The sequence below is a fragment of the Blennius ocellaris genome, assembly GCF_963422515.1.
Source record: "Blennius ocellaris genome assembly, chromosome: 16".
NCBI classification, from domain to species: Eukaryota; Metazoa; Chordata; class Actinopteri; order Blenniiformes; family Blenniidae; genus Blennius; species Blennius ocellaris.
Window position 1 is genome coordinate 1,392,146 of NC_137665.1, and position 21,473 is coordinate 1,413,618.

General features: G+C 46.6%; 1 protein-coding gene across 1 annotated transcript; it reads right to left on the bottom strand.

The window, feature by feature from the left end:
- Window positions 1–749: 749 nt before the first annotated feature.
- ilf3b (interleukin enhancer binding factor 3b) lies at window positions 750–20,682 on the bottom strand. Its single transcript, XM_080511329.1, is given in 18 exon segments — window positions 750–1,401; window positions 2,317–2,709; window positions 4,057–4,104; window positions 4,196–4,325; window positions 6,807–7,088; window positions 7,179–7,367; window positions 7,874–8,079; window positions 10,122–10,235; window positions 10,983–11,105; window positions 11,108–11,272; window positions 11,370–11,481; window positions 12,189–12,284; window positions 13,388–13,479; window positions 15,082–15,229; window positions 16,994–17,168; window positions 17,302–17,525; window positions 18,113–18,209; window positions 20,637–20,682. Coding segments are annotated over 17 exon segments (2,628 nt in total). The 5' UTR covers window positions 18,116–18,209; window positions 20,637–20,682; the 3' UTR covers window positions 750–1,273.
- Window positions 20,683–21,473: the final 791 nt, after the last annotated feature.

Below are 21,473 nucleotides of genomic sequence, written 5' to 3' on the forward strand. Positions count from 1 at the left end.
TTTTATTTAATACGTAAAATGCACCTTAAACTACACAAATCCCAAGTATATTGCTACCATATTGTTATTGTTATATTATTGCTACCATTATTAGTAGTACTATACACGAGTATTATACACTATTGCACATTGTTATTATATAATGCCTCTGCCACTGCACCTTACTATTTATTTATCTTGCTTTTATCTCCTGCTTTATTTCTAAGTGCCCAAGTTCCGTTGTGTTTTACTTTATGTCTTATACCCAGATATTTTTTTTTTTTTACTTTTATTTCTATTCTATTGTATTTTACAATATTCGTATGTACCAGATTGCTGCAACAAAACAATTTCCCTTCGGGGATGAATAAAGTAATTATCTATCTAAAACATTGCAATGAGTCAATGTTTTATTTATATATTTTAACTGAAATTTCATGTTTCAAAGAGATTATTTTGTAAAACACACAAAAGAACCATTCCAAACCAGGAAGGTTTTACATTATTTTACATTAATAAGTCAAATTAACTGGTAAACTACAACGTTGTTGGTCATATAATTTTGGATTTCACCAATTTCACTGGACAGGAAGCAGTTCTGAACCTTTCTGAGTGGAGTTTTGCAGGTTTTACTATACTTTTCTCTGTATACACTTTAAAGGTAGACCAACGGATCACCTGGTTTCTGCCCCGGTACGAACCAGGGAGCAATACTTCATAACTTCCAAGTCGAAACTCTCAAGACCATTTAAAATAAAAAAATCCTTTATTAATACAAACACATTGTTATACATTACCAGAATCTTCTCCCACCCAATCAGAAAGCTACATCCAGCAGAAATGAGGGCATGACATCAGAATGCAAGTGTACTTTCCAGTAATCTCCAAAAAAAACATTTATTTAAAAGAACCAACGTCACGGGAGGTAAAATTACAAAATGAGCCAAAAAAAAATTACAAGCATGGAGGAACCAGACGACCTAAACGGGACCATTGAAATGTTACAAAAATACAACAGTCTTTGTAGTTAAAACTACAAGATTTTTCCTTCTAGCTCCACTTGGGAAAGAAAAGAGGAAAAAAAAAACAAAAAAAAAAACCCAAAACCGTGCCACACAAGTTTGAGAAATGAAGCAGTGGAAGCTAGCGAGCGAGCGATGTGAACACCGGCCTTCATAATCAGTGACGGGAACGAGGATGGTCGCGTTGATTTAAATTAAAAAAAGAAATGAGAAGTAACGACACCGAGCAGCTCGGCTCCGACGTTAAAAGTCCACACGTCTCCTTGTTCAGTCTATCTGTACTGGTAGTTGATGCTGCCGTCGCCGCGGCCGTAGCCCACCGGGCTGTGGTACTGGGCGTGGCTGCTGCCGAAGCCCTGGCTGCCGCCGGAGGAGTTGTAACTGGACTGGCTGGTGAAACCTGGAGGGACACAATGAAAAACTTCGCCCGTCAAATGTTGAAACTTGATACCTGATAAATATAACGAGACACCAGCTAGCCAAACACAAAGACATGTTTCCCATTTATATAGAAACCTGCTAACTGGACACAGACAATACTCACTGCCTCCTCCACAACACACCAACATTGCATGTTGCTGTGTTGCTTTGCTAATATTGCATGTTGCTTTGCTAATATTGCACGTTGCCATGTTACTTTGCTAATATTGCATGTTAGTTTGCTAATATTGCACGTTGCTTTGCTAATATTACACGTTGCCATGTTACTTTGCTAATATTGCACGTTTCTGTGTTGCTTTGCTAATATTACACGTTGCCGTGTTACTTTGCTAATATTGCACGTTGCCGTGTTACTTTGCTAATATTGCATGTTAGTTTGCTAATATTGCACGTTGCCGTGTTACTTTGCTAATATTGCATGTTACTTTGCTAATATTGCACATTGCTGTGTTGCTTTGCTAATATTACTGTGTTGCTTTGCTAATATTGCACGTTACTGTGTTGCTTTGCTAATATTGCACGTTGCTGTGTTGCTTTGCTAATATTACTGTGTTACTTTGCTAATATTGCACGTTGCCGTGTTACTTTGCTAATATTGCACGTTGCCGTGTTACTTTGCGTTGTTTTGAGCATAAAATCCGTCCAAACGGCGACGTTTTGTCATGAAAAGCTGGACAGCACAGTGCTACTATGTTAGCCTGCCGGCTGGCTGCAAACTGTGGCATGGATTTCCTGACTCATTCCTCCACGTCTCATTGAGACCCTCCTCCCTTCGGGGAAATCCAGTCCACAGCTTGCAGCCAGCAGAGCAGAGCAGCAGCAGAGAATCGTGACTCATCCCAAGTGTGACATGAACCGGTATTTTAGTGCTCGCCTTCGTAGCTGTAGTCCTGATTGCTCCCGGCTCCTCCGGTCACCTGGCTGGGATAGGCGGTGCTGTAGGAGTATCCGGCGGAGCCGCCCTGGCTCTGGCTGAAGCTCTTCTTCCCCTGGCCGTAGCCCTGGCCGTACTGGCCGTAGGAGCCCACGGGCCCGCTGTTGGCCCCCAGGGAGCCCGAGAAGTTGCCCTTCCCCCCCTTGTGCATGGGGTTCTTCTTCTTCTGGGGCTTGTTGGCGGCGGCGGCGGCGGCGGCGTAGCTCTGATCGCCGGGGTAGTACGAGCCGTAGGCGCCCTGCGCGGCGCCGGGGTCCGGGCCGGCGGCGAGGCCGCCCGACAGGCTGTTGGACGCCCCCGCGCCCCCGTTGGTCCCCCCGTTGTTGTAGTAGCCTGCGGAATGGAGAAGCAAAGCCTGCGTTACGGCGGCGCGGACGTCCGTCCTGCTGGAAGTCTTTGTGACGCAGCCAGAAACTCAAAACAAGAGTCTGCGATAGCACAGTCATGATGTCACATTTATTAAAAAAAAACTAAACCAAACCAAACCAAAAAAACATTCAAAAATAACGAGCAGGAAGTCGTCTTCCTTTCCCACACATACATCCGATTTGTTTGTTGTTGGTTTTTTTTTTTTTTTCCTCATGATTCCAGTCCGTGTGCAAACGAGTTCATCAGTTCATCGACTCGGAACCGTGATACGTTCAGTGTCGCTGGGACTTTTTACCAGTGTGGCTGATGGGACAGGGAAACGGCAGGTTTCTACATAAAACACTGTCCAGTTAAAAAATAAAATCAAAAACTAAAAACAATTGGATGGGAGGCGACAGGAAGCCGTGACAGTGACATAAAAAAACAAACAAACAAAAAAAAAACAACAAAGTGATGGCAGTTTGTCGTCCAGGTAAACAGATCCAGAGTGTGGTCCAGAGAGGCAGTGTGTCGTCCGGATCCCACATGCTCCCGGAACTAAAAGCCCGGCCGCCGGTCCCCGGGACGGGTGAGGAGGGGGGGGGGGTCCAGGACGTGTCTTTGCGGCTACATGCATACTCCTCCGGCTGGGCGAGCAGGGCGGGGCTTAACGGGTCTATTCCCAGGGTTTCTGACGAGGCGGCTGGAGAGTTTGTGATGCTTGCTGGAACACTAACACAGTATTTCTGTCCGTTTTTGTTGTTGTTGTTGTTTTTTAATCCTCTCTATGGGACTGTTTATGAGTTAGTCACTTGGGGGGGGAGGGGGGGGGGTCTATGTCGCAAACTCGTGGTAGCCATAGCAGTCTGAGACAAAGTCACCTAAAGAGTGAGACAGGGCAGAGAAGGGAAGAAATATCAAAATTAGATTTTTTAAAATTTGTTTCCTGCCTCAATAGCGGCAGCTCAGTGACTCATTGGTCAGATCGCATTCAGACGGGTGATTTTTTTTTTTTTTTTTTTTTTAGATTTCTCTGCTCCTGTCACGCTCAGGTCGGTCAGGCCTCAGAACGGGCTGCCAGGCGGAGGAAAGCACTTCTCATAAGAGGGAGGTTGTCAACAAAAAGCAAGACTCAAATCCTGCGGCTCAAAGCAGAGAAATGTAAAATGGCTGGACTGGGAGCGTCCCCAGCTCCCGCTGCTATATAACAAAAGGCATTCAAACTCCCCGCTTGCAGCGTTCCGAGGAGACTCTCTGTCCGGACGCTCTCGGAGACACGGGGACAGTCACATCCAGACACACAACCCGACGACGAGGAGTCAAGATACTCACTGTAACCGGAGTTGGCGTTGTTTCCGTAGCCGTACGAGCCGAAGCCACCTGGAAGCCAGCAAGACACGCTTTAGCACACGGAGCCGCCGGTGGAGCCTCCAACCAGTGTGTGGAGCGTTGAGACACGCAGGTTTTTTACCTCCTTGGCCGTAGCCGCCGCCGTTGTTGTAGCCCCGGCCTCTGCCGCGACCCCGGCCCCCCCGACCCCGTCCTCTGGGCGCCAGCTGGTCGCCGCCCGACGCTCCCATCATGCCGAAGCCTGCGGAGTGCTGCAGAGAGAGAGGCGTCACCATAGGGGGGGGGGGGCGTTTCCTTCCCCCCCAACGGGCGGCAAATCGTCGCTCGCGTTTAAAAACGCAAAGAAAAAAACTACCGTATTTTCTGCCCTATAAGGCACCTAAATACCTCAAAAGCTGCCGGTGCGCCTTATATATGGAAGAATTGCTCTACTCTGCTATTTGACAGCTGAACAACCAGAAGCTTTTATTTTGACAACCGGATCTTCAGAGCGGACGACACTCCACACAACACCTTCATCACTCATGGTTGCACACCAACATTCTAACAAACCAAAATAAACTAGATGAAATAATGACTCCCTAAACTGGGGAACAAAAACACATAAACACAATCAACACAACACCAAGCCCAACAACAACCCACAATAACACAAAACATGAATTCCCATCAGCCGATAGCTGCAATGAATTATGGGAGTTTCTGTTTGTGGTGTTTTAAATGCAATTATTGGGGGTTATATTTGGTTTGTGGTGTCGGTAATAATTGTGTTGTGTTTTTGTTGCTTAGTTCATGTAGTTTAGTTTATTACCAGTAGTTGTAAGTTGTCAACCAGCAGTGAAGAAGGTTTTGTGTGTAGTGTCCTCCTGGCATAGGCTGCAGGTAGGACTATCAAAATAAAGTGTGTGCACCTCTCTGGGTGTTAGAATCAGTGGAAAATGTAACCTAATGGCTTTGAGCTATAAAGGTTATGACCACTGGTCTATTGCATGCGCCTTATATATGAACAAAGTTGTAAAATATGTCAATCAATGTAGGTGTGCCTTATAGTACGGAAAATACGGTAAACAAAAACGTGACCGTAGCAACAAAGGACTCGGGAGAACCTGGACTTTTGTTACCAACTCTTCCTGTTACAAATTCCCTGTGAAGAGTTTTGTGTGTTCTGTTTTTCGTCGGCCACAGGAAACTCCTGAAAGTCGGCTGAAGGAAGAGCTGAGATCAGGTTTTGTTGGGTTTGATTTTCTCACTGCAAATATATTTTTTTCCCTCTTGCTGTAAATATCTATTTTTGTTTTGGCCACTGTACGTGCTGAGCACCAGCACTATTTGAGGAAAATAAAAGCACAGTCGACTTGCCATACGGATCGTGGTTACTATTATTATTATTATTATTATTAGTATTATTTGGACTGAGTGAGAACCCGCCACATGGAGATCATGTTTCAATTCCTTAAAGCTTCATAGTTCCACTATTTATAGCGCCATTGTTCCACACACTTCATTCTCAGAAGGCTGATAAAATGAGCACACTGCCACCTAGTGGCTGAAAGAACTGGACTGGAGGTCTGAGCCGTGTTGGTTCATGAGGCTTTTTTAAAACCTTCTATAAACAACGTTTAAAGCTCATCTGGAAAGTTTACCCAACAAATTGCAAAACAGATTCTCCAAGAGAAAAAAAGTAGCTATGAACTGAAAGGAACTGAGGTTTTTTTTACAAAACCCAGGTTTCAATCGGCCGTAAAGGAAAAATGCATCTCAATGGAAGGAGTCGGTCTTGATTGTAAAATTAAAACTTCTAAATCCATTGATGTGTTTAAGAAACTTGTTAAAGTGTCAATGTTACAGAAATACGACACTGCGGAGGAGCAGATCAACCTTATTGATTTATTTTGTGTTTGATGTTTTGGAAAAAGACGCTGCTTGTGACACTCAAATAAACTGAACTGGACTGTAAATGATTTAGTGTTGATAGAATTATAAGTTTTACTTCTTTCTGCTCCTTTTCATTCATATGAAATGCTGTTGCGTTGTTTTAAATGAATTAAATAAATAATGAAATTAATAAAACATGGAGCTGGAGAACAGCTTCAGAAACACACTGATTCAACCTGCTGCTCTAAGGAACCTTACAGGAAGTCCTTCCTCCCCGCTGCAATAAGACTTTTTAACTCTTCTCCCTCCGTCAGAGCCTCCATCACCACCTGGACTACATTACATTGATACTTATATTATATCATATATTTCATACTGCATGTACATATACATATATTTATACATGTGCAAGTACACTATTACCATTGGTATTATTATAAGTATACTATTACTATTGGTATTATTATTATTGCTGCTATATATATATAATTTTATTGCTACCATATTGTTATTGTTATATTATTGCCACCATTATTAGTAGTACTATACACGAGTATTATACACTATTACACATTGTTATTATCTGTATTATTATTATTATATAATGCCTACTTCTAATGGCTCTGCCACTGCACCTTACTATTTATTTATCTTGCTTTTATCTCGTCTTATTTCTAAGTGCCCATGTTCCGTTCTGTGTTTTACTTTATGTCTTATACCCACATATTTGTATATTTTTAACTTTTATTACTATTCTATTGTATTTTATAATATTCGTATGTACCAGATTACTGGGGATGCATAAAGTAATTATCTATCTAAATGAGTGGGAGGGTGTTGCGGGACGTGAGGCTCACCATGGGCGGCCCCTTCTTCTTCTTGGCCGCCTCGGCCAGCGAGCCCTCGGGGTAGAGCCGCTCCAGGGCGGCCAGCGCGGCGTACGCCTTGGCCACCTTCTTGTTGGAGCCGGTGCCCTCGAACTTCTGCCCGTCGATCTCCACCTCCATGACGAAGCGCTTGTCGTGGCTGCCGCCGGTCTCCGAGATGAGCTCGTACTTGAGGCCGCGGCGCTTCTCGTTGAGCTCCATCACCGGGTTCTTGCCGTGCTTGGTGAGGATTGGTCCCTGCTGCCGGGCGCTCTGGGGGGGGGGGGGGGGGGGGAAGAGACGCCGTTCAGTCAGAGTGTTCATCACCACGGCGACGACGACGCTGGCCGTTCCGACACGCACCTCTCCGGCCTCGGCGTTGTCCGAGGCGGCGGCGGCGGCGGCGGCCGCTGGAGCGGCGGCGGCAACCGTCTCCACCGGCGTCACCACCGGCTTCACGTCCTCCACGGCGGCTGCTACCACCGCCTCCTGCACCTTCACCGGCTCCGTCTTCGGTTCCACTACGGTGGGCAGGCCCATGTCCTGCAGGACCTGAAGGCGTCACACAGATGAAGAAGAAACTTTATTTATATCGCACCTTTCACAGATAAAATCACAAGGTGCTTCACAGAGGCATGAAAACAATAAAAATAGTATGGACACAGTAAAATAGTACGAACGGAATAAAGATAAAACCAATCACAGCCATGTCAACTAAAAGCCTGTCTGAGCAGCTGTTTTCAGCTGATTCTTAAAAGAATCCACAGATCGGCTTCACGCAGCGACAAAGGAAGGTCGTTCCACAATCTAGGAGCAGCAGCTTCAAAGGACAAGTGTCCTCTGGCTTTGAAGTGGGTCCGAGGGACAGCGAGGAGGTTCTGGCCCGAGAACCTAAGGGAGCGACCGGGAGGAGTACCAGGGGCACGACAAGTCAGACACATATTCAGGAGCCTGACGGTGCAACGCTCTAAAAGTCAAAACTAAAATCTTGAAATCAATTAGAAATTTGATGGGGAGCCGGTGCAGAGAGTATAAGATAGGAGTAACGTGAGACTCACCTTCACGGCCACGTGCAGCTTGGCGGTGCGTTTGGACGGGCCGGAGGCCTTGAAGGTCTTGCCGTCCACCTCCACGGACATGGTGAAGACGGGGACGTGGACCGGGCCCGTCTGGGAGATCAGCTCGTACTGGAGGCCCGGCTTCAGCTGGTTGAGCCTCATCAAGGCGTTCATGGTCTGAGGAGGCTCCGCCTTCTCGTCTGTGGCTGGAGGGAGAAACAACACAGTCAACACCAGGAGGGGGGGGGGGGCGGTCAAACGTCCAGAAAGTCCAATTCAGCCCATGGAAGGACATTTTCCAACCGTGAGAATTCATGACATAATGATTTCAAGATACTCAAAGTAATTTTACATTAAATGCAATTTTTTTCTGTTTGAGCACCACTTTAGTTTAATCACCCAAGTTTAATGTAAACACAACTTGGGCGTGTGCACAACTCGTGACGTCACTCCATTATTGTCAGAAGCTCCGCCCAGCAGAGGAAATACCACTGTTTATTGGCTATTTTCTCACAGATTGCCGTGTTTTAACATTTTACCCTTCAGCCAGTTAGCATCAAAAATGTCCCTAGAAGCGAGAGCCAGAGTGTTTTGGAGGTCGAGTTTTCATTTCACAAGGACTTTTAAGCGTTTTAGTTACTTATAGAGAATATTATGATTTACTGGTCCGGCCAGCTTGAGATCGACACCATTAAACAGTAAAAACAGAAGGACAAACAATCTGCTCACTGAGAAATCATTTCACCAAGGTCTGTTGTCGTTTGTACAGACACTCTCAAGGTTATGAAGAAAACCAGTATGATCCGACTATAATGAGCCTCGGAGTGAAACGACGGCCACAGCGAGTTCGTTTCTGACAGCACAGTGCATCTTGGGGTTTTTTTTTTTTGGCCCCTTGACCAGACGGTAAATGTTGAACCATTTATCAACCATCAGAAGCTGATTAGTTTGAGAAAATGGACTCAGAGCCGAGATCCGAGGTGATTCACACGACAGATACCGACAGATCTGACGTCTGATGATATTAAACCAAATTCTCTCACTGAACGCCTTCATTTAAATCTTAAATCTTTAAATTTTAGAAAATGCTCCAATCCTACAAAGAGTCGACTCGCTAACTTTGGAGTCCGTCGACTCGTTAAGGCCAAGTAAAGATAATCTGCACTCACCAGTCACCAGTTTGGTTGAAGAAGAGGCGGTGAAGACATGAAGCACTGTGGTGACGCAGTTGGAGCTCAGAGACGTCGCTAAGACTTCTGATGCAATCGTTTGGTCTCCTGGTCTATTTATCTCTGCATGAATTAGCCTTGACACGCGTCATTCTTCATCTCTCCCTCTACCGATCCTTGGTTTCACGGACATTGTGAGACAACATCTTTATCTGTGGCAGTCGCTTCCTTTAAAGTCCCAGTGAAATGAAAACTCGACCTCCAAAACACTCTGGTGTCTCTTCTAGAACGTTTTCCTGCTAACTGGCTGAAGGGTAAAATGTTAAAACACGACAATCTGCGAGAAAATAGCCAATAAACGGCGCTATTTCCTCTGCTGGGCGGAGCTTCTGACAATAACAGAGTGACATCACGAGTTGTGCACACGCCCAAGTTGTGTTTACATTATGGAGGATCAGAGTTTTGACCACGAAGAGGCTGAATTTAACCAGATTTCATCATCATGGTCATTTCAAATTCAAATTCCACGCTGGAATCACAGAAGATGAGTCCAGGTATTACTTGATCGTCTACTCGCCGCGCGAGCTAGCGGCTCCCGCTAGCCGCTAGCCACCCGAGCTAGCGGCTCCCACTAGCCGTGCTCCTTTTCTCCTCTCTGGTCTCTTCCAGGCTCAATCTTTCATCAAGGCTCATAAAACACCGACTATAACTTCAAAACACTGTAAAAACTTGGATATTTAAGAGGGAAACAAGCCGATATAAACACAACAGATCGAGATCTGCACAACTCGTGATGTCACACATAGGCTCCGCCCACGAAGAAGAAGGATTCCCCCGACTTCCTAGGCTGGAGATTCAAAATTCAAATAACTTTGTTATGCGACAACAGTGGTGGGGCAGAGTCGGAGAAACCTTACAAGTAGTAGCCCAACTATCGTTTTCTACAAAGTAGGGTTTTACATTTCACCGGGACTTTAATAGACGTCCTGGTGCCAGAGAGAAGTACGACCGAGGTCGGGGGTGAGAGTGCTTCAGTGTTCTTTCCCAAAGTGGATCGTACTGAAAACAGTGGAACTCACATTTCTTCTGCAACTTTTTCTTCTTTTTATTGGGACTCTTGTCATCTGGTCCCTCCTCTTCCTCGATGGGCCTTTTCATTGGCGGGGCGTACGCCGTGCTGGGTGGGATTTGCACTGAGGAAAAAAAAAACAAAAGTCACACCATTAAACTGAGGCTCCACTTACATGACAGCAGCGCTCAAAGTAACTGGAAACACTTGTGCTAAAATGGCTGTTAACAGGTATTCTGCACATGCTCAGTACTGTGTTAGCGTTAGCTGTCCACGTTCTCCTCGTGGTTTTATTTTGACAGTCAGTGTAATAGCAATCCAACTTGGTTGTCTGTCATACAAACATTTGTGTCGTTGCACCACAGCACCCACTAGTGGCACAGCACTTCTACGGTTTCTGTTTAAACACGTCGTTCTCAAAACGTCAGATATTACGGTAATATAACGGAAATCAGATATTATTATATTTGCAACAAAAAAAAAAAAACCCCAGTCGCCTTATCTGGTATCGTATTTTTATTCAGGATTAAAACAATTTGTCATCATCTGGAAATTGTTTTGAGTTTACGTGTCTAAAGTATCATTTCACACAAGTTGGACTCATTGTTTTATTTTGAAAGGCGTCGCGTCATGTGACCTCCACAGACGCATTAATAAATTCTGACCAAGGGCAGTTTTAAATGTCATTTTTGCCAATCTGGTGTTTTTAGATCAGCCTCTTGTCAGTTTTCATATTTATACTTAAAAAAAAAAAATCACATGGTGGCCGGATTAGATCCTGTGGCGGGCCGCTTCTGGCCCCCGGGCCTCATGTTTGACCCCCCCCTACTCTAGAACATATTAGTGGCTAGCAGATCAGTGACGTCTCTACCTGTGTAGTCGATGGGAGCCTCACTCCGGGGCTTCTTGGGCATCTTGGAGGGGAGGGGATCCATTCCCAGCACTTTGTGAAGCTGTCCGAAAGCCGACAGCCTTAAGGCATGCTGAGGACGACACAGACCCGGCGGTGAGCCTCTGAAGGCGCCCGGCTCGACGCGACGCCGCGGCCAAACGGCGGACTCACTTGTGCGCTCGCCGTGATGTCTTCCCTCTGCTGGTGGTCCAGGTGGCCGATGGCGTCCGTGGCCTCCTTCTCACAGGGGTCTGAGATCCCGGCGCCGTCTGCTGACACCGCCAGGCGACAAAGAGTTCGATTAGCGTGACAAGAAAACCGGAGCGGACGCTCCGAGGGGTGTGGAGGGCCGACGTGGGGGAATACCTGCCATGAGGATCCCCGAAGCCAGACATTCTAGAACCCTGCGCAGAGCTTCTCCTGCCCCCATGGGCCGGTTCCCTGTGCCAATGGCCTTCTCACAGATCAGCTCCAGTGGCTGTGAGGGAGAGAGAGAGAGAGGGAGGGAGGGAGTGAGAGAGGGAGGGAGAGAGCGACAAAGAGTCACACGGAGCTATTTTTAAGCTCAGTCGCTAACATGGAGAGATTTCAGGTCAGCGTGGAAGGTGGGGCCTGCAGATTCCAGAACCGTTTCATTTGGAAACAAGAACACAATTTAAAAACACTAAAATCAAAGATTGTTTTCTACTCAAGAGCCACGTGCAAAATCAAAGAGGAAAGCAAAAAAAGAAAATACGCTAAAATGACTTTTACCTTTTAACTCTTGAAGAACTTCATACTAGATTTATCAAATAGTTCTGATCACTTATATATGGTCAAATCATTTGAGACATTAGGAAAAGGTAAGGATTATACAAACTATAAAGCCCCATGGTTACTTCCTCATTTCTTTCATACCAATTACAAGACACACATGCCAAGGAATACTTTTGTATTTTGTGCAACACAAGTGACAAGGGGCTGAGAGCAGAATCTCTGCTCCTTTAACGACAGATAATCTCAGCCTGCAGTCCAACACATGATGCAACGTGATAGTTGGGAGCTGTGGACCAATGGGAGGCTTGTTGTGTTGAAGGCGTCAGCGGGGATCAGTGGACTTCCACTCTAACCGGAGCTGCTCGCGACGCTTTTTTGATGTCACTTTAAAAAAAAAAAAAAAGCGCCGTGTGTGGAAGTGCTCCTCACCCAGCCACGGAGCGGAGCCCATGTGGGGACGCGGGCGCAAAGGTCCCTCAGGATCCGGATGACAATGACGCAGGAGCGCAGCCCGTTGGCTCTGGCCTGTTAACACAAGCAAGGGGGGGGGGAGGGGCACGAGGAGCTTTAGCTAGAAAACACTCAAACAAAGCAAAATGGGGGGGTGTGGGGTGGGGGGCAGTTTGCAGCTGGAAGCAAGATCAAAACATCCAAAATAAATCAAAAGTAAATCAAAGAAATATGAAGCCACACAGACTAGAACAGCTTAGCTTTGTCATTATGGACGCGTCCATAGGCGATTAGGCGTTTGACATGTAGGATGACGCTGCTAATAATGGACGGTGGCGTCAAACATCTGGCTACGGGACGACAGGGAAGCGTATTGAGCGTTATTTTGGAGAACAGGAGTCGATAAAGCCGCCCCGGCCTCGACGCCGGCTTTAAACGAGAGCAGAGCCGATTGTCGCCGTCATTCAAAAAACACGGGCGGCTAAAAAAACACTCCTTCCCCCGATCTCGAGGTGCAATATTCCCCTTTGTGTGTGTGTGGCGACACAGAGTGACGAGAAGCAGCCAGAGCGCAGGAGTGTTTGAGGCCGCACACTCTGGAGATAAGAAGCCGCAGAGATGAAGCGCTGATTTGTTAACGGAGTGAAAAGCCAGAGATGAGACAGGCGACGGTGCTGCGATGAGTTATTCTACAAACGACTGTTGACTACAAGGAACTGCTGCTCTTTCCAAAAAAAAAAAAAATAGCAGAAATATGAAAAACAACAACAGCAACACTGGCGTTACAGAAATATTGCACCCGGACACGTGAGGAGTTCGTCCCGTCTCTGTTCGGTTACTGATCGGAGTTAAGAGGCAGCGACACAATTTGAGTTATTTGGGGGAGAAATGGAGCCCGTTAAAGTCGGCAAAGCAACTTCTACCAACAGTGTAATGACAAAGGTTTCCTAAGAAACAAACATCCAGGTTGTTGAGTATCACTACAAGAAGTACACCTCAAAAGGAGTAAAGAAAGAAAGGAGAAAAAAAAAAACCAAACACATGGAACGCCCAAATCAAAGACAAAAAAAAGAAAGAAAGAAAAAAAAAAAAAAAAGAACAAACAGCATAAAACTCAAAAAAAAAAAAAAAAAACAAACTACTTCTGCTTTAGAGACAAATAAAGACAAGATCCAAACCTGGAACCACTTAGCGTGGCGGAGAGATGCCAAGGCAGTTAGGCATTTCTGCCTGTCCAGAACATCCGGGGGATCGTTGACTGAAAGCGTTTCTATCGGCAGGTGGAATAAGAAGACAAGGTACAGTTTGACCAAGGGGAGTTCTGTCAGCCGGCCAGGGGGGAACACAGGCAGCCTTCCCAAAACCACAGGCAGGAGGGGGGAAGGGGAGGGGGGGGGGGCCCCCTCCACCGGAGGACCACCAGACGCGTCTCTCAATCCCTGCTGAAGCGAGTGCGGGCGTCTGCGCGGCGCCCGACTCCAATGCACACCTCAACTGGGTTTTAAGTGTTTTAACTGCGCCTGTCAGCTCGGTGTCCTGAACTACCCTCACCTTACACCTCCACCTCGTCTGCAGCTAGCTCGATGTACGACGGGCCCCCGCTGGGGAGCTCGGGACAGACTCCGCCTCTAAAGCGGTTACCAAAAAAAAAAAAGGCCGTTCTTATGTGAAACGCGCCTCCTGTGGTGTTGATCCAAAAGCATGTAAACACACGGAGCTCCACTGTCACGGAGCACGACTGTGTGTTGGGTGGAGTGTGAATCCTACAATATCCGAGTGAATAGAAGTAGGACTGTGCTGGCTGTAGGCTGACTGATGCTTTAAGCTTTCTCTGCACGTCTGGTGGGAACGGGAGGCAGAGCCCCTCCCCTTCGCCCCTTATACTGGGTACACTGCTGCACTTTGCCCCTTCCGAGACAGAGAGCGGCCAGTTGGTCAAAGGTCCAGCGTCCCTAAAAAAATGGACAAACTAGAAGGCTTGACAGAGAGAATCAGAATTGGAACCACAGGCAGAAGTTATCAGATGCACAAGAGGTGGATATCAAAACCAGTCCACACTGCAGCAAAACTGATGGCTTCAGACAATTAAAAAAAAAAAGGACAACAGATCCAAGATGGGCACGGAGGCGAGCGCAGGGCTACAGGCAAGGTCAAGGGTCAAACGCCTGCTCGGGGGGGAGGGGGGAGGCTGTGTCGCTGCACAGCTTAAGACGAAACCGAATCGGGGTTTGGGGGGGGTGCGGTGGGATTTGAAGTTTGCCTTGTCGTTGCCTGTAACCCTGAGCCGTCCCTGCTTCGGAGCGCTGGGGGGGGGGGGGCGCTCAACGGCCCGCTGCTGGGTCGAGCAGCCAAACGCAGTTTTTTTTTAACGACGTGTTGTGCGTCTCATTTTTGCTGCAATGCAAACTGTTCCATCATCAATGATAAAACACATGCAAACAAAGTGGTCTCTCTCTTTTTTTTTTGGGGTTAAATTCTCGGTAAGCCTTCATTTCGTTGGCGTCCTTTAAAAAAAAAAGGGGGGGGGGGGGGGGGGGAGAAGAAAGCCATGTCCTCAGCAGTCAGGAAGCGACCTGCCCTATACTGTATATTGGGCCATCAAAAATGTACAATTACATTACATGGAACTAAGAGAGAGTGTAAAGAGCTATAAGTATAGCACAGTTTCATTATGTCGCGGTGCATTCTTGTCCCCTAGCTCCATTGAAGGCCCAATAAACAATATCTGTCTAGCCTGGTTGTCCTGCCTGACCTCCCTGTTGAAGGAGGGGGCGCTGCTAAGGGGAAAAGAAAAACTAAAAGAAAAAGAAAAAGTAAAAAAACAAACAAAAACAAAAAAGGTAAACTAGTGAGGGGGTGTGCCGGGGCTTACCTCCGGCGGCCGTCCGCTCCATCTCCTCACGCACCAAGGGGGAGGCCAGGTGTATGGTGAGGGTGAGGGGCGGCTCCTTGGTGTTCTTGATGTCGATGCTGGCCTCGGAGACGTTCTGCGTCACCACGTATTTGTCTTCTGTGATCAGCTGGGAAACAGGACGAGTTCACTCATACAGTCCTTTGTTTTTCTTCAAGTCTCAGACACGATGGTCAGATTAAACTTTCATTAGCTCCATTATAACAACACGTTTCAATTATAAGAGGAGTAAACTGTGGCAGCTCTGAACTTAAATAAACAAAGTAAAACTGCTGCTTTATTTAAACTATTCACACCAGAATGCTCCCGACTTTCATTTACTTTCTCACACACACAATGACACCAAGGCTGCGTCTCAATTCTCCCCCTCAGCCCTTCATCTTACCCCTCCCCCTCTGAAATGCGTGATGGCGAGGGTCTGAGGGGTGAGGGGAAGGGCTGTTCACCCCTCGAAACGGAGCGTTTCCAGATGCACACTTTAAACAGAGGGGGAGCAGGACATGGCGCGGAAGGACTCGCATTTCACATATATACACTTCTAAAGTTCTATAAACCTGTTGGATTTTATACTAGTAAGATTCACATATATACGCTTCTAAAGTTCTATAAACCTGTTGTGTTTTATACTAGTAAGATTCACATATATACACTTCTAAAGTTCTATAAACCTGTTGTGTTTTATACTAGTAAGATTCACATATATACACTTCTAAAGTTCTATAAACCTGTTGTGTTTTATACTAGTAAGATTCACATATATACACTTCTAAAGTTCTATAAACCTGTTGTGTTTTATACTAGTAAGATTCACATATATACACTTCTAAAGTTCTATAAACCTGTTGTGTTTTATACTAGTAAGATTCACATATATACGCTTCTAAAGTTCTATAAACCTGTTGGATTTTATACTAGTAAGAGCGGCAGTAGCGCTGCCGTATGGAGCTTCCGTGTGTCTTTGTTCCGTAGAGACCGTGTTTATAACATTTTATTATCACACTGTAGAGTTCCAAAGTTTTCTAATACGGGTGTTTTGAAAACAGGGACAAACAAGGAAGCTCCTCCGCTTTCACATGGTGAACGAGGAAATAATTCTGAAGTCCAAATATAACGCAAAAAACTGAAGTAATCCACATATCTGTCTATTTCTTCAACTTGATGTGGGAAAGGCGGAAAACGAAACAAAGCAGTCAAGTAATATTATTATTACTGATATATATATATATATATATATATATATATATTGTTGTTGTTATTGTTACTTTATTGCTACCATTATTAGTAGTACTATACATGAGCATTATACACTATTTCGCACTGTTATCTGTATTATTGTTATTATAATATAATGCCTACTTCTAATGGCTCTGCCACTGCACCTTACTATTTATTTATCTTGCTTTGATCTCCTGCTTATTTCTAAGTGCCCATGTTCCGTTCTGTGTTTTACTTTATGTCTTATACCCAGATATTTGTATTTTTTACTTTTATTACTATTCTATTGTATTCTATAATATTTGTATGTACCAGATTGCTGCAACAAGACAATTTCCCTTTGGGGATGAATAAAGTAATTATCTATCTATCTATCTATCTAACACGTTGAATTCTGGACGGCGGGACGGCGCTCCTGCTGGAAAAATCAACAAACATCCGCGGCTCAGCGCTGCTGATGTAACAGCGCCGTAATATGATGTCATAACTATGAGACGGGGCGAGAGGGACGGTGCTGAGCAGAGGGAGAGGGGTGTCCCAAATCTAAGGGCTGAAACTTTTATCCCTTTGCCCTCGTTTTGGAGGGGAGGGCGGAGGCGGAGGGCTAAGGGGTAGGTGGAGGATTGGGCCCCAAGTGAAGAACTCTCTTGTTGCTCACCTTGAGCTGAGTGACCAGGTTGTCACACACTTTCTTCAGCAAGGTGATGGTGGGCTTGTCCTTGCAGAGGAGCACCAGCTCCAGGTCCAGGTCCCCCTTCAGCAGCAGGCCTTTCGCCACCAGGCCGACCCTCATGACTCCCCGCAGGGAGCGAGCAGCCTGATCCCTGTGCTCACTTCCCCCAAACACACAGAGCAGAAGAAAAAAAAAAAACATGAGTTCCAGGAGAAGCTCTCTCACGACCTTCCCTGGGGATACGCCGCTGCCTCCTCCTCCTCCTCCTCTTCCTCCTCCTCCTCCTCGCTCACCTGTCTTTGTCGGTCTCGCCGCCATCAGAGTCTGACTTGGAAGTGCCCTTCTCCTGTTTATCCAGCCAGTCGGAGACGGCCTTGAGCGCCCGCTCCGTGTGAGACACCATGTTCTGGACGCTCTCCAGCTCCTCCTGAGTGGGATATATGGCGGAGTGCTTGGCCATGACGTGGCGGTCGTCGTTCAGGAAGACGCGCATGGATCGGTGACGCATTGGGGGAGCCTGGGAAGGAGGACGATCGGAAGCTGACGACGTGACCGAGGGTTGCAGGACTTCAAAAAGCTCATTCAACAACAGGAAAATTAAGTGATCTGAAAACATTTTCTATAAAAACAAAACAGACGTGCAGCACATGCTTGACTTTACACTGGATTTTCCTTCCCGATCCGACCGGAGCAGCTGGGAATTCTGGCCTTTCCTCAGACTCACGGCAGCAAAACACCTCACGCCGACGTTGCCACTGCCCCGTTTAACGAGATCAAAACAGCCCACTCGATGATAAAGATAGGCCTGCTTTCCGTGTCGCCTGCGATTAATTAAAAGAGTGACTAAGGAGGCCTCCTGAACACCGGTGATTACACAACGCGCTCGCAGGCAGCGAAAGGCCACTCAGGAGTGCAGCCATGTGGAAGCTGCAGCATGTGTTAGTAAAGCCCCTGGCAGGCGGCAGTGAAAACACGCCGGCACCGCGGCAGACGCTCAGATTAGATGTGACACGTTCATTTGTCCTGTTAAAAGAGTGACATTTGACAAAAAAGGCCAGAATGCCCTCTGCTCTGCCATTTCACGGTGAACAGGAGAGGATTTACCATAGTTGCTCTGCAGACGGTGGCGACTTCCCAGTCCAGTGAGTGGTGGTGTTCAAGAGGTTTTCTGGATGACAGCAGACGAGTTTTGCAGTCCTTCCTACAGAGGGGGGAGAGAAAAAAAAAGAGAAGAGGTTATTGTGCTGGGGAAAAAAAACAAACAGACCACGGATGACACACATTTGTAATTTTGAAGGAGCTGCGTGGCGAGGCTGGAGGGTTTGAACGTTTCCAGGACTGAAGCAGTCAACAGCTGCAGCGACACAGCTGGCGCCGCGCCGCAGGCCTCCAGCGCCACACGGCCTCACTTTTGGAGTAAAGTCACAACAAGGATTCGTAACACATTCCTCTTTTCCAAAACACAAGATTACACACAACCGATCCGTCAAGTCCCCGGAGCTTCACAACAACTATGTACAACAGCAGTTTGTAATATTCTAGACACAAGCAGCCCCTCAATTCTTCACTAATCAGACAATAACCTGCTGCCGGCCGGAGATGCTGTGATCCCGTCTGGTCAGGGTGAACAAGAACACCAAACCCTGCTTAAGACACAGGCGTCACAATCCCACTTTCTACTTACATGTTCTTATATCACTTAAGACAACATTCTGAACCCTGACACGTAAAACTAACTATTTAGTTCAGATTGTTTTGGGTGTCCGTTAACACGACGATGATGCTCGGAGCCACCGGCAACACTCAGACACCGTCTCCATGGAAACGGAGGAAAACAACTTATTGGAGCTTGGTGGTTTTAGCAGCGGACCGTCGGTCAGCGTGGAAGCAAATGTTGCAGCATACGGCGAATACAGCGTGACGCTCGGCCAAGAAGACTATGGAAAAAAAAAAAACAGGCCACCGGCGAGCGTCACATGACCCAGTTAGCAAGAGCCGCGAGCGGCAGAGAGGACTTGTTGGCTACCATCACTACAAACACAATAGGCCTGCCGCCTATGGCGAAATATACGTTTTATTTTGATAGTCACTGTAATAACAATCCAACTCAATCGACTGCCCATGTGCTCCCATTGTTAATGTTTATAGCATGTTGTTCTCTGCTTGTCTCGTGTCATCACAACAACAATGAAACAGCACCGACTTGTGCCCCAACATGAAAGCTACACCATTTTCAAAATGTTGCCGTGTAAATGCAAAACTTCTCTTAAACGAAAAAGATAATTATTAATTGGCAAAAATGAAAATTAGTTTATGCTTTATCCCACGATAGTGGCATTGCTTTTTCATGTGCCCCTTCAGGGAAACTAGGTGCCACGTTTACGCGACAACGAATACAATCGGAGGTTGTACCCACCACATCCGTGGCCTTATTTTATTATACCGGCTCTCACGGTGCAACATTTCTTTCACAGACACGATTGCATATTGGTAGTTTATTAGTTGAGACTCTCCCCTGATAGCATTCGATTCATCAACGTCGTGTACTCTCAATTTTTGTCCTCATTTACAATGTATTGTTCTCTGCACACACGTCTGTTTGGTTTCATTAAAAAATCAAACAACAGCGCCCCCCTATGGCCTGGCAGACTAAGTACACGGTTGTCTGTGTGTCTGCCGCTGCAGGGCAAGATAGGGTGTCCATTGTCTGTAAATGGGGCCTAACATGTAATTTAGAAGGACATGGTGACACATGTGCCTCGTAATTAAGGAGAACTCTGATCTTCAATCGATTAATCAAACACTGGAACATATTCGGTTGCAAGAAACCCCGATGCTCGCACAGTCTTTTTGCACATGTAAAGTGCTTTTGGGGGACTTACGCTGCGCAAACAATGGATTCTTTACCCGTGCAAAGATGCGGAGACGTGCGCTCATCGGGAATATCTGCGCAGCGCCGTCATTCTGCGCCCACAACCCAAAAGACTCACATCAACAGGCAAAAACCTCCGAACAGTCAACAAGTTACTGACCGAGCTGCTCTCCGGCTGCTCGCTCGCCCGCGAGACGTCGTGAACGTGAGGCGTCAATAGAGTATGAAAAGTGCAAGTTCAAGTATCTCTCGGAGCCGAACCGGTACGGTCCGGCCCGGCCCGGCTCGGCCCGGCTCGGCTCCGGAGGAGGAGGAGGAGAGGGAGCTTTGAAAACAGACGCCATTTTAATTCGGCCCAGAAGCTAACACTCGCTAGCAACAAGCTAACCTCTCCCCCCCGCCGACATTAGAGCGCCCTGTCGCGTCGAAAAAGCCCGAATTAAACTACGAGAAACGCTTCGGCCAGCTCTCGTTCCTCTCGGCCGCACACCTCGCCGTGAAAGGGGGACGTTTAACGCCGCATTGGGTGAAATTCGGAGGCCAGTCTGTTGCTTTATTCCCACCAAAATGGTCGAGGAGACCCTCTGGTTGTTAGCATTAGCATGTAGCCCCATCCTACAAAAAAAAAGCTCAACACGTTACCCAGCAGGAAATCGTCCTCCTGTGCGTACAGTCGTCTCCCAAGTGCCAACGAGTGACCTCGACCAGTCCCAGACACTGGAGGAGTTAGATCGGCGTGGTTTTCTCACAGCTTACCGCGGGGGTCGCCTCTGCTGCCGGACCGAGCTCCGCACGCTAGCTCCCGGTCTCAAAGTGGAGTGGAGAGGCCACGCCCACAATCTGGAAGGACGGACCTGATTGGACCGACGGTTTAAGTGACTGCTACTGTAACCAATGGAGAAAGAGATCAAAAATGAGGGGCGTGGCCAACGGCGACGGGGAGGGAGGTTGGGGGGTTTAAAATGTCTTTCAACAGCTGTCTGAGTTGTTTTATTGAGTCTTTGTGAAAACTGAACTGGTCTGATCAGGTGAAAACGCCAGACTGAGGCGCTGCGCTGCAGCTCGACGCTTTCCCAGGTTGTTACAGATGTTTCAGAGGTTTCTCACTTGTTCTCGCATAATGCGATGAATGGACTTCTGCAGAACTGGACCCATATCATTTAGATATACAGAGAAACAATGGGACTTCAGCAACTGTATTGCTTACATGTAAATCAAATAATTTCCAAAGAGAAACTATAAAAAGTCTCAATTGAAATCCCTCATTGGGCAGAGATCATGTCCGACACGGCCTCCACGGTTTATCGAACAAGTGTGTTGGAGCCATTTTATGTTGAACATGGGTTTATTGTATATTTCTGTTTTCTGTGTGCGCTCCTGTTTACTGATCATCTGTGCGGGTTTTATGTTCAATTTTTGGCCACAAGGTGGAGCAAGGGCAAGGTGGAGGTTACAAAGCAGGGCGCCACACTTTTTCAGCCTGTGAGCTACTTTATAAAACGACCAAGTCAAAGTGATCCACCCACTGCAAAAATGCAAATATATTGAGGATTCTTTATATGTACAATGTATAATGATGGACCTTGCAAAACC